The sequence below is a fragment of the Bos indicus genome, chromosome 23 (genome assembly GCF_029378745.1).
Source record: "Bos indicus isolate NIAB-ARS_2022 breed Sahiwal x Tharparkar chromosome 23, NIAB-ARS_B.indTharparkar_mat_pri_1.0, whole genome shotgun sequence".
NCBI lineage: Eukaryota > Metazoa > Chordata > Mammalia > Artiodactyla > Bovidae > Bos > Bos indicus.
The window spans coordinates 39,099,092-39,116,158 of record NC_091782.1 but is presented as its reverse complement, the minus strand read 5'-3'; the positions used below and the strand labels follow the sequence as shown (position 1 = coordinate 39,116,158).

Sequence of the window (17,067 nt, the reverse complement as noted above, 5' to 3'; positions counted from 1 at the left end):
TATGGAAGAGAGTGTCTGCAGCTTCCCAGTGATGGGATCTGCTCCTTATCAGTCATAAGTCTTATGTTGATTCCTTTACACCAGTTTCTTGTCCGCTAGATTCTCCTCTGTATTAGTGCTTATATAATAATAAATATAGATGTAATATATTTTCTTTGTTATGTGCTGTGCGGTTGCTTAGTCATGTCCGACTCTTTGCCACCCCATGGACTGTAGCCTGCCAGGCTCCTCCTCTGCCCATGGGATTCTTTAGGCAAGAATACTGGAATGGGTTGCCAGGTCTTCAACCCAGGGATCGAACCCAGGTATATCTCAGTTTAATATCTCAGAAACATGGAATATTCTTTCCATTGCATGTTGACATTATCATTTTCACATCTCCCTGGGCTACTCCTTAGGATTATCTACAAGATAGATAATATCTTATAAATATGTAACTTAAAAATATTCTGTGCATTTACTTCTAAATTCTCTTTGATAAACGTGTCATCCATTTTGTTTCTAAGTGCCCTATAACTGGCAAACGTCACGTAGGACTCAGTGGTGACTTCTTAATAAGTACTACTCTGTGAGGTTAATGGCAATAATAATACCTGTTTCAAAAGCCAGACTTTTCACTTTTAATAGCAAATAAGTACATAACATTTTTCTTCTTTATGTTATGTGTGAAGCTTTTAATTTGAAGACAAAATTCTTCAAATTTGGTTCATTTGATGGTATTAAAAAAAAAATAAGGTGATAATTTTTAGAAGCATCCTGACGTTAGCTACTTTAAATCAGGAAGTTGTACTCTTTGCTAAGGGAAATGGGTTCTTGATTTGCATTGTTTTTATGGGAGAATGGTATTTAAACCCAAGGTCACTAGTTGTGCTGACTGCTTCTGACTTATCATCTTCTGGCTTGATCTTTGACATTTCAAGTGCGTGGAGTTCTATGGAACTGAATAAAGTGCACTTCTGTATAAAGTGATGATCTTCAAATAATTCTCTAGTGGAACTCTTTTTTACCATTGAAATAATGCTGCTTTCTTCATTTCAAAAGGAAAATATTAACTTAATTCATAGAAGTATCTCAGTTGTCAGTATTTTTCAGAGAACTTTTTCTCATTGTTTTGATGTCTAGCCTTTACTTGGCTGGATGTATGAAAGATGACAGATTAATTCCTAAATAGAAAACATGTATTAACTGAAGCTCAAATAATTTATTATGATTATTTTATAGTCTTTGCTTTTTTTCTGTTAAATGTGTATTTTAAGTATTTTTTGATTGTGCAGTTTTCTACTATAATGAGAAAAGCATTTTTTTACATTTTAAAAATTTTTAATTGGAGGATAATTGCTTTACAGTATTGTGTTGGTTTCTGCCATACAGCATCTCAAATCAGTCATAACTATATATACTTCCTCCTTCTAGAAGCTTCCCCCCCAGCCCCCCTCCCCATAGTTATATTTTGTATTCTGTTTGAAATACCATGTCTTTCTTCTGTTCCTGCCACTTAAACCTGAGGTCTGCACTTGCAGGCTCCTAGTTTAGTCTCCACGTTCTCGCCCCCGAGGCGTCGTCTCCTTCTCTAGCGCTTTGTGTGTTCCTTTCTTCCTGTCCTTTTATTAATTGAGTAACTAAATCAACAAATATACATTGGATGCTCATCAAGTCTCAGGCAGTAGTCTATATTACAGGAGATACATTAGTGAAGAAACCAGGTGAAAATCTCAGTCTTATTGTAGTTTTCATCCTAGTTGGTGGGGAAGAGTGAAAATACACTATAAACATAATTAGAAGTAAGCTATTGTGTGTTAGACATTTTTTTCCATATTTCCTTCTGCTGGCTTCTCCCTCCTGTGCTATTCACCGAGTTACCAGGGATACTTTTGGAGATCTTAAGAATAAATAGAGAGTGAAAGAGACCCTCTCTAGGACCTCAGCTTAATCCTCAGCCAGTTGAAGTCACATGAGATAACACAGAAGAACTAGGAAATTTCAGAATACAGGATAAATCCCTCCCCCACCACACACACAAAGGGTTTTTTATTTTTTAAAGAATATTTAAGTAAACCCATTTGAAATATTGAGATTGGATTTCCTGGAAGAGATTTTGCAGACTTAATAGAGGTAAATTAATGCATTTAAAAAATGTAACCAACTTACTTATTTTAAAAAAAATTAACAAAATGACTTTGCTGCAGTTGGCTGAGTTTGGTCTGGTGCAGTACTACAAGTACTCTAATTTCTTTTTAAATCATTTCTGCATAGTTAGAAAATATTATAATAATGTATTGACTGCAGGAATGGAGGAGGAGAAGGTAGAGAGTTCCTTGTAATGGTTTTATGCAGGGGAATTGAGGGAAGGCAAAATTATTATTAAGTTAACATGAATGTTTGATATTTCAAACACAAATGAATGGGTGATATTTCATTTTTTCACAAAGAAGAAAAGTTGTGTATATCAGCCTCGAAAATTAGCTTTTTAAAGGATTTCTTCTCAACTGATATGTTGGTTAATAACAAGTGAGTCACTTACCTCACTCATATTATGTGTTTCCTCATTTTTAAATTATGAGATAAATAATGGCTTACAATTAGAGACAATTGGTAGATCTTTGTATCAAAGTTTGGGAATACTATTTGTAGTAATACAAAGTGTGAGGTTAAGTATTCAAGGAATTTTTAAGTATAGTTTTATATAGAATAATAATCTTGCTTTTTTTAAAAATTGTGAACTATATGAAATGTGCATGTCAAAGATGACTTAAACATAATACACAAAATGGTTGTAGTAGAATTGGGAGTTTGCTAATGGCATTTTTATTAACTTTAATACTTTGTGAGATTTTACTACAATATAGCAACACAATCAAATAAAAACAGATATAAGTAAATGAAGTATAAAATGTATAAGGGATAACATCTTATATCTGTTATTTAACTGAAATTTTTCAGTTTCTCTTGATTATTTAGAAGAAAGTACTTTTTATTAATGAAACTTCGTGTTCTTTTAGTTCTGCAATGTAGACAATTTTATAGTCTATATAACGGTGCTGTCCAGTACAAATACAATGTAAACCAAGTATGTGATTTAAAAGTTTCTAGTCATCACATTAAGAAAAGTAAAAGAAAAAACTACAGGTTAAATTTTATCAAATGTTTTAATTAACCCAATATATCCGGAGTATTTCAACTTGTAATCAACATAAAAGTTCTTATTGAGATATTTGCAGTCTTTTTTCATACTAAGTCTTCAGAATCTGTGTACTTACTGCATATCTCAATTTGAACTAACCACATTTTAAATATTCAGTATCCAAATGTGGTTGGTGGCTGTCATATTGAATGGTGCATGCTTATACTCTTAATGCATCTCATGGGTTATCTGTACCGTGTTTTGATTTTCTTCAGTCAGTTCTTATTTCTAATGTTACTATAGCTTTCTTTCTTTTGAGTTTTAGTTGATACTTTTCAAGTTTCCTTTTCCAGAGGATCTTCCCGACCTGGGGATCGAGTTCACGTCTCTCGTGTCACCTGCATTCCCAGGCGGGTTGTTTACCATTAGCTCCACTTGGAATGTCTGACTCTTTGCTACCCCATGGACTGTAGCCTGTCAGGCTCCTCTGTCCATGGGGAATCTCCAGGCAAGAATACTGGGTGGGTAGCCTTGCCCTCTTCCAGGAGATCGTCCCAACCCAGGGGTTGAACCCAGGTCTTCTGCATTGTAGGCAAGATTCTTTACTATTTGAGCCACCAGGGAAGCCCATGGTTGCTCTAGGCTTTAAATATGCATAGTATTCTTTACAATGAATTTTCTCAGCTTTGTTTGTCTGAAGTCTTTATTTATCATTGGAAAAATATTTTTCTGTTTTCTTTGAATACAAAATTCTAGTTCAGTGTTTGAGTATTTTGAGGATGTTTCTCCATTACATTCTGGATTGCATGGTTCTAACAAGAAGTTTTCTGTGATTTTTATATCTATGCCTGCGTATAATATCATCCTCATCCTCAATTGCTTTTAAAAGTTCCTCTTTATTTTTAAAAAGCAATTAATTTATAATATCCTTTGGTGTGGTTCTTTATTCTACTGAGGCTGATTGAGTTTCTAACATTTTATAGTTTTTATCAAATTTGGAAAAAAATTCAGCTGTTACTTTAGGGACTCTATGCATGTATTAATCAGCTTACTGTTTTTCTGTTCACGCTCATACTCAGGGTTCTCTGTGCCTCTTTGCTTCATTTTGGTTAGTGTCTGTTACTAGATCTTTTTCTCCGGAAGTTCCAGTACAGTCTTTTAAAATTTTCCGGTTATTTTTTCATCATGTTCATATTTTTCGAACATGTGAATGACATCTACAGTAGCTATTTTAATGTCCTTGTCTGCTAACTTTGTCATCTCTGTCATTTGTGACTCTGTTTCATTTGATTAATGTTTTTCACCACATCATACCATAGTTAGTATTTTGTTATATGCATGCCTTTTGTTCAGATGCCAGGCATTTTGAAAATTATTTTGAATTTTGTTGTGTTCTTTTTGGACTTTGTCCTGTTTTAGAGTTAAATAGTTTGGAGAAGGCAATGGCAGCCCACTCCAGTACTCTTGCCTGGAAAATCCCATGGACGGAGGAGCCTGGTAGGCTGCAGACCATGGGGTCATGAAGAGTCGGACACGACTGAGCAACTTCACTTTCACTTTTCTTTTTCATGCATTGGAGAAGGAAATGGCAACCCATTCCAGTGTTCTTGCCTGGAGAATCCCAGGGACGGGGGATCCTGGTGGGCCACTGTCTATGGGGTTGCACAGAGTCGGACACGACTGAAGCGACTTAGCAGCAGCAGCAGCAGCAGTTTGAAATTAGCTTTATTTATTTTTTGAGGCTGTCTTTTTTCAAGTCTATTAGTATAGGTCTAGAGCAGCTATTGGAGAAGGCAATGGCCACCCACTCCAGTACTCTTGCCTGGAAAATCCCATGGACAGAGGAGCCTGGTGGGCTGCAGTCCATGGGGTGGCAAAGAGTTGGACATGACCGAAGTGACTTAGCAGCAGAGCAGCTATGGGGCTTCCCTGGTGGCTCAGTAAGTAGAGAATATGCCTCCAATGTGGGAGATCTGGGTTTTATCCTTGGGTCAGGAAGATTCCCTGGAGAAGGAACTGGCAACCCTCTCCAGTATTCTTCCCAGAAGAATCCCATGGACAGAGGAGCCTGGTGGGCTATAGCTCACAGGGTCGCAGAGTTGGACACAACGGAGCAACTAATGCACATAGAGCAGCTTTTAGTTTAACACAAATTTTTTCTCTACCCCTAAGTTGGTTAACCTTGTAAAGACTCTATCCAGTGATTTGTATATTCTGAAGTCTTTCTTTTGGCTTGTAGGAACAAACTGTTCCTGGTCCTTTGTGAGTTCCAGGAATTGTTAGTCTTATGCTTTTCTGTGACTCTTAACACAACTTTGGGGTTTAGTTTTTCCTCCCGTGCATTCTCAGTGAGAAACTTGAGAGGAGCCATCTGCTGTTCTTTGGAACTCTATCTCTGTACATCTTTCTCGTCGATGATATTTGTGCCTGTAAAGGTAGCTCTCTGAACTCCAGTTTCCATCTCCTCAATTTGGAAAGATGACCAGGCTCTATTTGCTTCTCTTTTTCTGTGCTGTGGCCTAGAAAATGCTGCCAGGCAGTAAGATGGACAGTTAGAGGACTCACCTTACGTGCTTCTCTCAAAAATCATAGCCCTGCACTGCCTTCTGCTCCTCGTCTGATGATTGTTGTTTTATATATTTTGTCAAAATTTCTAGTTGTTTATAACATTAAGGCAATTCTTGTTACAGTTAATCCTTCATGTGTAAAAATGGAAGTCCTCACAACATTTCTTTTTAATTAAAATTATTTGCTGTCATTAACATGGCCAGAGTCCACAATTCATACTGGATATTATACGTTCCTCTACAGAAGCAGATTGTTGGTGGATATAATTTTGATTACTGGTCAAGCTACAGAGCTAGGCTTTGGCATATATGTTACTCTAATATATATTAAAAACTTTTATTAATATCATGTGCAAATGTTTATAGTGCTTTGTTCTTAGAAATTTTAAATTGAAGAGTAGTTGATTATGAAAATCAGACCTTCCTATTCTGATAGGTCTTCTTCTCCAGGCCCAACCACCAACTTCTCCATACAACTTCCAAACGTTTAGATATGTTTTTGTCCTAAAATTGTACTGTAACATTTCATTATATAAAAATAGCACTCACTCTTCCCCCCGCATTTTTTTAGTTTTACTCAGCAGAAAGCATAAATATCTTCTGATCTCTTTGATATTACACCTGGAAAGTGCACAAGTAATGCTTCCCGACTGTTCTAACTAGCCCATTTTTTTGTCAGTTGCCAGTTATAGTAAAAAAGAGTAAAACTGACCTCAGCTATTCTTATTTATCATAATAGTTAATTGGTGTGTGGATAATAGATTTTTGAGCACGAGCCTCTTTGTCCTTTCTTTTTCCCTGCCACACAAGAGAGGATTCTGTTTTACTTATTCTTATCTATCCTTCTTCCTGAAGTCATTGTAGTGGTCGAGCATCTTTGAAGACTCTCTGAGTCTGTGGCAGTTGTTGGTTAGTTGGATGTCAGCCTAAGTGATGCTCAGTGATGGGGTAGTAGTGCTTAGGCTCTGTTGGATGGGAAGAAGAAGAAAAAGGAGCAGATATATAAGGATGATACCACTTTCTTTTTCTCTTTCTAGTGCTCCCAACTAGAAAGCATAAATGTGTTTCTGGTCTTGGGTTTTTTGCTTGTTTCTATTTAAATACATGAGTCTTGTTTCATGCATTTTGGTCAATTGTAATAAATTCCTTCTTCAAAAAAAAAAAACAAAACAGTGAAAGAAAGCAATTTGACAAAGACTGGACAGTGGCATTTCCTGTTACTTCTTGTCCTGGCCCTTCTTATGTGCCAAATCTAGTGATTTGAGGATTCCCAAACTTTTTGGAATATTTTTGATCATAGGTTTGAGAGTATCTTAAAACCTGGAGATATTGAGAGCTTTCACTAGTAATTATAATATCCAGCTTGCATATGCATTGCATACAATAGTTAGTAGGTTATGGATGTATCATATTTACTCTCTTAGCTCCGCCCAGTGAGCTTGAGCCTCTTGCAGCAACTGTTGTCACAAGTGGCTCCCATTTTACAATTTTTTTTTTTTCCCAGCACACATCCCTTCCCCATTGTGCCCCAACCACACTGACAGCTTTGTGCCCCCTTGGGAACTGTGAAAGTGCTTGTGCTGGGTCTTTGCACTTACAGTGCGTTTGCTGCAAGCACTCTTCCTTCAGATCGCTGGTCTCCCGGGCTTGCTACTTGGTTCATTCAGATTTCACGTCATCCTGAGTTGTCCTCACTTTTCCTTGTCGACAATGACAGCATCCTTTCCCAACCACTGTATCACTTGTTCCTCCGTTCCTGCTTTCAGACATTTTATTAGCAGTTATTTTTACTTGACAACATATTCTTTATCTCAGTTTATTGACTCTCACTTGAATACATTTCTTAAGGGCAGAGACCTATCTCTAGATAGGTCTGAAACAGTGTCTGGCACATAGTGATACTCAAAAGATATTTGCTAGAAGAAGGATGAGTGAAAGAATGTTTGAATGAATGAATGATGTATTTGTATTAAGACACCTGCTCGATGTACCTTCAGGCTGAATATAAGAAACTCTAGAAAATAGAAAACTCTGTTTGCTGTTTAAATACTTGAAATATCAGTAAGCTTTATATTTAAAGTCAAAGTTCCCTGATTCTAACTACAGATGTTTGGTGGAGTTCACTTATGAGAAAGACATTTAGAAATAAAAAAATGTTAGTCATAAAAACATTCTGTTTATAAGTATTTTTGTAATGATTATATGTAATAATTACATAAAATTATTGTGTAATAATTTAAGTTCTCTTTGTTCCTCATTCTGTAATTGAGTTCAGTAGCCAAAATAACACCAAATCTTTTTAGTTTCCTTTACCCTCTAAACTCTTCTGTAGGTCTTCTGGTTTGTCTTGGAATCCAGATAAATTTCTGCCATTACTGTGATCAGCTCATATGAATCTTCTCTGAGACTAGGTCCTGCATTACAGGTGTCTATTCTTTCCTCCTCCTCCTTCCTTTTTTATCTATACTGTTTGGACTGCTGGGAGTGGAGCCTGCTGTAATTTAAAAAAGAAACAAAAACAAAATAACATCTCCCTACATCCTATTGAAACACCAGAGGGTCCTTTCATAGACATGGCTGTCTGTATTCTCTCTAGGGGTATTTAAAAAGCCCGTGTATGGAGCAGAACACACTAGTATTAAGAGGATAAACTTAATCTGCCTCATTGAGGCTTATTGCAGATTTTCGGAGTCTGGGGAGTCAGATGCCTTATTTTTAGAAAACGTGTCATCCTTTTGTGGTGTTTAGTTTGGTTTTAGCTTTCCATTATTTCCAAATTCTTACGAAAGTGTGGAAATAAACAATTTTTATATGATTATGACCTTTCAAAAGGAATTAAGTAGGTTTTTTTTTTTTTTATTTAGCAGCAACATTGTCAACCTATTCAAACAATTCTTTTTTTTCTGTGTATGACTGCAGTCAGATGTCAGTGTACTCTGGAAATACTGTCTCTTTGTTAAATCTTATTGTTAAAGCACTTAAAAAGATCATTTTAAAGTTTAGTAAATTTATGGACAATTGGTCCATCTGAATTTACATGTACACGGGAAGTTTCACCTCTAAGTAAAAAGATGATTTGTATTCACTTTCTATGGTATCCTGTAGTCACTATCCAGTAATAAAGAACTCTAAGTAATTCTAAGAACTCTAAGAACTTCTAAGGATTGCTTAGAAGTTAAACTATGCAACAAATGTGAAGTATTCAAGTTGCATTTTCATAGTGTCCAGAGAAAATTGATTTTGATATTTTCTCATTGCCTAGTGCAGAACCTGGTACGTTACTTCGTTCACTCTGCGTGTATCCATGTGTATACATATATGTTTATATATACCTATGTGGGGACAAGGAAGAGGTACTTTCAAATGTAAGCTGAATTCTACTTAATTACTCATTTTTATTGAACACAATCTTATTAATTAAATTGATTGGAACCAAAGTTTATTGAGGGCTTCCTGTGTGCTAAGGCACCGTAATAGGTCCTCGGCATAAATGTATTTAGGAAGATTTTGCATCTCTGTCCAGAAGATTCTTCCATCCTCTCAGGAGAGACAAGCAGTTAAACCTGTAATTATAATGCATTGTGGTATGGGATTTTGTACAAGATGCTGGGAAGCACAGGAGAGGAGGATCTCAATTAGCCTGGTTGGTCAGCAAAGTTTCCTGGAAGAGGTGTTCATTATGCAAGAAGAGTGAGGTGTGTTTTAGACAGAGAGAACAGCGTGTGCCAAAGCATTCAGTTCTGACCGCAGTGTTCCCCAGTGTTCCCCTTGCCTGGCATAGTGCTTGTATTGTGAGAATGTGAGGGAGAATGTTCTTGATCTTAGAAGCTATGTGCTGACATATTTAGAGGTAAAGTACCCTAATGTCTGCAGCTAATTCTCAGATGGTTCAGGAAAAAAAAAAAGAAAGTTGTATTTGTGGATGTGGAGAGAGTGTTCACAAATGTGACAAGATGTCATTCCTGAGTCTGGGTGAAAGAGGTACATGCATTTGTTGTACTGCTCTTGAAAATTTTCTTGAAATTCAACACTGTTCAAAATAAAAACAGGGCAAAAACCTTCAGGCCACTAATAAACTTTTTTTTAAGTTTACGAAAACAGTATAGACATAATTGAAGAATTAGCTCATCGATAACTATCTTCTTTGGCGGCCTGTTTGGGTATTTGTCCATGATGAATCATTGTTCTATAAAAGATAGCCTTGATTGGATCTGCTGTGATGCTTCTTTAATAAAAGTGTTACTTAAGCCCTTTTTATCTCAATGGAAACTTAAGATCCCTGAGTGTCTAATAGTAGGATTAGAAAGGACCAAAGGAGTTATATTGCCCAATTCACTCTTAAATGAATTAGCTAAATAGGTAGAAGGCTACCTGTGTATATTATTACTTAGAAATGTTGCCATTGAAGCAATTTTCATGACCTTTCATATGATAAAACAGAGGGTCATATTCAATTCTGAATTTTCTTTAAGATAATTTTTTAAGAAGAAAGAGCCCATAAAAGTCTAGTTCATATACACTGTGACCCTTAAAAGAGAGAATGGGGAATTAAGAGCAGAGAATGCAGTACAGACTCTTCTGTCTATGGGATTTTTCAGACAAAAGTGGTAGAGTGGATTGTCATTTCCTTCTCCAGGGGATCTTCCCGATCCGGGGATCTTCGCGATCCAGGGATCAAACCTGTGTCTCCTGTGTCTCATGCATTGCAGGCTGATTCTTTACCAGCTGAGCCATCAGGGAATCCAAATAAAGCTAACAAATAATGTATATTTAATTCATATTCCCTACTGGCCTATATTCCCTATATGGAGAAGAAAATGGAGCATGAAGGCTGGGATGGACGGTGAGAAAAGACTGGGGAATGGAACTGTAGGAAAAAGGGAAGGGCAAGGCTGGTAGTGGAAAGCACAAGACACGGGGAGACAGAATGCGTCTTCTGAGGAAGAAAGGCGTAGCAGATTTTGAGGTGATTTTTTTTTAGTATAAAAGTATAGTTGATTTACAATGTTGTGTTAGTTACTGGTGCACAGCAAAGTGATTCAGTTAGACCTATGTGTGTGTGTGTGTGTTCCTTTTCATATTCTTTTCCACTGTGGTTCATAGCAGTATATTGAACATCGTTCCTTGTGCTATACAGTAAGCCCTTGTTGTTTATTTTATGTATAGTAGTTTGTATCTGCTAGTCCCAACTTTCTGCTTTATCCCTCCCTCCAGCATCTTTCTCCTTTGGAAAATGTACATTTGTTTTCTATGTCTGTGAGTCTGTTTTGTCAACAAGTCCATTTGTGTCTTTAGATTCCAGGTATAAGTGATATCATATGGTATTTGTCTTCCTCTGTCTTCCTTCACTTAGTGTGATAATCTCTAGGTCCATACGTGTTACTGCAGATGGCTTTCTGCTCTTTTTTATGGTTAATATTCCATTGTATATACGTGCCCCGTCTTTATCCGTTCACCTGCCGATGAACACGCAAAGGTTGCTTCCGTGTCTTGGCTGTGGTAAATAGTGCTGCAGTGAACACAAGGGTGCGTGAATCTTTCAAGTTATGGTTTTTTCTGGATGTATATGCCCAGAAGTGAAATTGCTGGGTCATGTGGCAACTTTGTTTTTGTACCAGTCTGCATCCCTACCAACAGTGTAGGAGGAGTCTCTTTTCTGCACATGAGGTGGGTTTTTTGATGTTATGTTTAGTTGATGTTGATTTTCTTACCATATAGTGCTAAGAAAACATCACAATTTGCAGTTTTTATATTGGTATAGTCTATATTTTTAGAGACTACTCATATAGAATAACTGAAACAACTCATGATCGTGGAAATTTTTCCCAGTGATAAAGCATGAGCTACCAGAGAAATATCACTTCTCTGATCAGATGAAATCAATCATCACCCATATTTTAATTTATTACAATGAAGCTCATACACAGGAAAATTTATAGTGAGTCATGTCTTTTGGAATTCAATTTTGGCAAAGTTTGGTTTTTCCGAAAGGGTTTTCTTTATTTTCAGACTGTGTTACTGAGAATATTATCTTTCTTTTACTATTAACTTTTTATGTCTTTTACTTTTTCCATCCTCTGTCATCTCAAATTACTGTGGAGCAGAGATCAAAATCCAACTGTTGATATTGCTCTGTCTTCAGGGGAAAGAGCATTTCAGCTATAAGCTGTTCTGTAATTATTTGGGTAAAATGATAATAAATTCCAATAACTAAACTTTTTAAAGAATTTTCCTTTATAAGATGCATTTCCTTTCTTCCTGGTATCTGCTTTTTTTTAAACCAAAATTAACACAACCAAAGGATGATAGATAATCTTATGAACCTAGTGTTTATTAGAAAAGTCAGATAGACAGTAAGGAACATGAACAAAAGTCATTTTTAGGAAAAAAGTAAGATATCTCCATGGATGCTTAAAAAGACTCATTCCTGTATCCTGAGTTTCTACCCACCACTTTCTTTTATGCATGTATTTTTTATTATAAATATGGAAGGATTTATTGGTGATTCACTTCTCTTGTCTCAGTTCTTCCTGCCTCCGACTCTCTCTCATTTCCATGTGTTTGTTTTTCTGACATGTATCGGTATTAATTAAAATCTATGTTGCAGTGTAGACTGGCTCTGTGTCACTGGGGTTACCTCATATGCACTTCAGTCCCCTCAGATTGCCCTTGATTTCCGTTTCTCAGGCTGTGTTCCGCCAGCATCCACCCCTGTCCACCATCACCACTGATAGGGATGTATATGAAGTTCCCAGGGCGTCTGTCAGTGTCCCCTCACCAACGCCTGTAATAGCCAGTCTGAGGTCACAGAAGTCTAACGATGAATCCATATCTGTCATGAGCTGGAAGAGCTGCAGGGCACATAGTAGGTAAGGGCCTAATAACTGTTTGATGGACGAATAAAGGAATGAATGTGCAAAGGAATAGAGCTCATAACTGAAGTCCTTGAGGAATGAAGCTGTTTAGGCAAGCACTTCTGTCCGTAAGTATAGCCAATTACGTATGCAGCTCGAAGCATGCATGCGTCCCAATGTCCATTAGTGATTACAGACTGCAGCCTTGGGTTTCCCTGGTAGATTCATATGCAAGCTGACCTGGCAGGAACCGCTTGCACTATGAATAATCACAAGGTTCCCAGAGGGCAGGGTTTCAGTGGCGGGGATTCCGCACCACAGAGCTTCACCTTTGCTATGAAATGGCTTTGTGTGTCCTAACGGCGGGAGGCACTCTCATTAGAATGAATGCTTGAAAGGTCGCCTTCCAAAACCTGAACTTTCTGATATAAAGAGCAAAATCATCTTTGACAAAGTTGGGAATTGAATGAGCAAGGCACAGTTCTCCTCAAGTCCAAGGACTTCACATTTTGCACATGTTTTCTCATTTCATTGTGTTTTACACCAGGTTGCTATTATATCAAGCATTTTAGCAGCCTTGATCTTGGAGGCATGGAGACCATTATTCCTGTTGTTGCTGACTTAGTGCTACAGCTGCTTCCTCTTTCTGTGATTTAATTTGAAGCTTCAGCCCACCAGGGGGCTGTTGGTCCCCACCTATGCAGACTGAAGAGCTGGCTGCTGTTTCCACATGGCTATTATTTCCACCCTATTCACAGCGATTTTTCCCCTTCTATATTCATCTAGCAAACAGCAAGGCACTGTTCCAGGAACTTGCTCTCTCTACATAAGGCATAACATGGAACCATTTGGGTGGAAAAATTATAAATTAAAATTATTCTGTTCATTTTAAAATATTCATATTGTGTTGCTCAAATGCCAGTAACTGGAAAATCATGGATAATGTCCTGTTTTTATAACCTCTTTCAGAGTGTTTTAAAATCCGTTTATGTTGTTACTTAGCCATCTCTTTTCCTGGAGTGGATTTTGTGATAAGATTTAAAAAAAAAAATGATTGTATGAGTCCAGTGTCTGATGGCATATGTCATGTTAAAATACAGATGATACCACTAATTACAACCAGTTTTTTTCAACAGAAAAACACTCTATGTACAGAGGATATTTATAAAATTATAGAGCCACAAAGATAGCCTGTGGATATGCCAGATTATTTACTTTGAGGATAAAACTTTTTATTAAATGATTAAAACTAAGCAAATGTTTATTAATTTCTGAAACAACATATTTAAATTAAGAAAAGATGTATTCATAACATTACAGATTTTCAAATATGAGGTGTTAGAAATGTTTAAAAAACATCTCTAACTTTTAAAATGGAACTTTTTTTTTAATGTCTTCTTTAATTTGGGGAAACTAAATTTTATTTCTGTCCTTGTGTTTTCCATGTTGTCTGGATGTGGGTGAGGATGTGCTTGTCTGAGAAAGAGAATCAAGTGGGGAAGAGTTAATATGTTTTTATGTCAGTTGATTAGTTTGTTGATAAAGTAAATATATCTCTTCTTCTAATGGAAAGAGCTCTGACTGGAGACCGTAACTTCATGTATATTTTTCCACCTCTGTGTAACACATTAAAGAGAGTGAAGATCTTTCTCTTTTGCTTCTTTTTTCTGTTAAAGTTCACATTCACATAGAAACCGTATGTTTTATTTGTTGTCTCTCTTGGCTAGGAATATTTAAGTGTATTTTTTAGATTCTTCTGTCAACCAAAGACAATTTAAAATTTTAATTTTTAAGTGTCTTCCTAGAAACGTCTACTTTTGGTTCAGGCTGTCGTATTTGTTTGTATGCCTTGTGCGTGTGTCGAGTTTCTTCAGAAGCAACAAACCACATTAGCCTGAGCAAATTTCACAGTCCCTCGTCACTGTTTGTTTTTGCCTTGTGAATCATTTGGCTTATAAAACAGGCTAATCCTTTAATTGAATATGCCTTCAGAAACATTCTGTGCACCCTACAAACTTGGGTGGCTCTTGCTAACTCTGCTTTATTTATTTTAAATAATACTAGGTGATCCCAAAGTATTTCCTTTCAATTTTTGGAAGACTGTTATTGCAAGCGGTAATGTTTGAAGTCAGGATCCTTTATAACAACAGTAGCAAGGAAACACAGATACCTTTTCCTAAAGTCCAACTGATGGAAAATAGGATGCGATCTGTCCTATTTTTAGTAAACAGGTTTTCCAACACAGATGCTTAGTTCCTACAGCGACCAGCTTCTTTGAATGCAGCAATACAATGCATTCTATTCTTAATTGAATAAAGAAAACAAATTGGCATAGTTACTGCAGGAGAAGTGGGTACCTCATGATGAATAATTTGTGAGTCCAACTTTAACTACACTTGACATTTTTCCTTAGGTCGCTGACAGACTGATTAGTGAGTTAACTGCTGATGGTACCTATTCTGTGGAGGGACTCTTTCAGTTCTGGGGCTTATGCTGTTCAATCAACTAGGTATCCTCTGTGATGAGACTAAAGCCTCAGTCTTGATCAAAGGGCTTTGGAGGAAGCATTGGTTGAACTGATTGGCTGTGAATGTTAATCACTCCATAGGACGCACTGATAATTTACAGCATTGTTGTAACTCTCTGGTGTTCATAAAATGAACTTAATAACCCAGTGCCACCATGGGATAAGCTGCTTTTTCTCTGCAATTGAATACCCAGACTTGCCTGCATAATAGTGTTGAAAAAACCTGCATTAAAAAGAGTGAGCAGCTGTATGATGAAGGAAATGGCTCTGCAACAGATTTGTTAATTATCTTCTTTGATTTGCAGAGGGTGTTTGTGAGATATGGTTGACCAGTGAAGACACGGGGGCTTACGGCAGAGATATTGGCTCCAGCCTCCCGGCCCTGCTGTGGAAGCTGGTTGAAGTGATTCCTGAGGGAGCGATGCTGAGGCTGGGCATGACCAATCCACCCTATATTTTAGAGCACCTGGAGGTAAGGAAAAGCAGCTCATTTCCATGCTGACACAGACCTGAACCAACCCAGACAGCGTGGTGGCAGCCTCAGCACCATCCCACGAGTTTCCTTTAAGACCACTTTCACATTTCTTTTGTGGTTGCACACTACCAAGAATGAATTGGGAATTTCAAGCCCCCTCTTTTGTCATTCTGCACATCTTGTTTCTGTTTCCTCACCCTTAGTTAATGTTGCCTAGGTTTTCTAGCATTTGCCATCTTGTCCCAGTTCTTTGTATCTTGCTTACAGCCCTTCAGTTTTCCAATGTGTAAATTTGCCTCAATCCCTCCATTTTTAACCCTTGTCTATTTCAGGACAGATAATATGGTGCATTGATTTTGCAACCAACTGTGAACATTGCATTATCTGAACTGCTGTTAGCCCTACCAGTAAGGATACTGTGCTGCAGAATTTAAGGATGTTTTAAACTCCATCCCTTTGTCTGGCGATAGTTAGGGGTGAAATGAGATCAAAGAGACACAGACCTTCATATTCTTCAACTTGGTTCTCTTGTGACCACTGTGAAAAAAGGAGTTATGATAATGCAAGATCCAGAGTCTTATTTTTATAACTTCCATGGATCAGGTTGCTTACCCTCAAGTAGCCTACTGTTAAATTAGGAAAATGTACATTTGTACAACTAACTATGGTTGTTGTTATCATTTAGTCACTCAGTTATCTCCAACTCTCTTGTGACCTAGTGGACTGTTGCCTGCCAGGCTCCTCTGTCCATGGGATTTCCCAAGCAAGAATACTGGAATGGGTTGCCATTTCCTCCTCCAAACTCTTCCCAACCCGGGGATTGAACCCAGGTCTCCTACATTGTAGGTGGATTCTTTACCACTGAGACTCCAGGGAAGCCCAAGTAACTATGGTACTTGATGACAAATGGTACAATAAGTATGAGCAAAGAATATGGACAAGGGAGCAACCATTTAAATGAAAAAGTATGTGCTGGGATCCATGATTTTTATTTAAGAAATAAATTATGCTATTAATCTCATAGTTGAGGACAAGTACTCTTGGAAAATCATGCAGTCACTTATATATATATTTTTTTTAGTCACTTATATTTTTAATGAGTTGTGTTCTTTGCAGTAAGTTTGCACAGAAAAATGACATTGCAAAATTTTAAAAGCCAGTATAGTGGCTGAAATTAAATGTGTAAATGCAAATAAATATCCCTGAATTGTTTCTGTTGATTTGGTTTAGAGGCATTTACCATGAGGTTGTTGCTGAAAAGTCACGCTACTATGAACAACTTATTTTAGAAATTCTGAAAACAGTTGATTGCAATCTGGTTGTTAAATATAAATATATAATGAAGAGATTTAGCAATTTTGTTACATTTTCCCAGCAAGATCTTTTTAGTAACTGTGTGTGATTTATGTGTTAAGTGTGGTACTTTGGGCAATGTGGGACAATTATGATTTACTATTTAAAAATAAGTTGCAGGCATGTCTGTTTTTACTTAACTCTTTGACTTTTAACTTGAAAAACCAAGA

General features: G+C 37.0%; 1 protein-coding gene across 9 annotated transcripts in view; it reads left to right on the top strand.

Moving 5' to 3' along the window:
* Positions 1 to 17,067, top strand: part of CDKAL1 (CDK5 regulatory subunit associated protein 1 like 1) — a 787,726-nt gene that overhangs the window by 388,889 nt on the left and 381,770 nt on the right. For all 9 annotated transcript variants that reach the window (XR_011563299.1, XR_011563300.1, XM_070777644.1 and 6 more), the window contains one exon: positions 15,375 to 15,541. Coding sequence is in view for 7 of the 9 variants with exons in the window: in XM_070777644.1 (XP_070633745.1) it covers positions 15,375 to 15,541 (167 nt within the window). In the remaining 2 variants the exon portion in view is untranslated. The remainder of the gene's footprint in view (positions 1 to 15,374; positions 15,542 to 17,067) is intronic.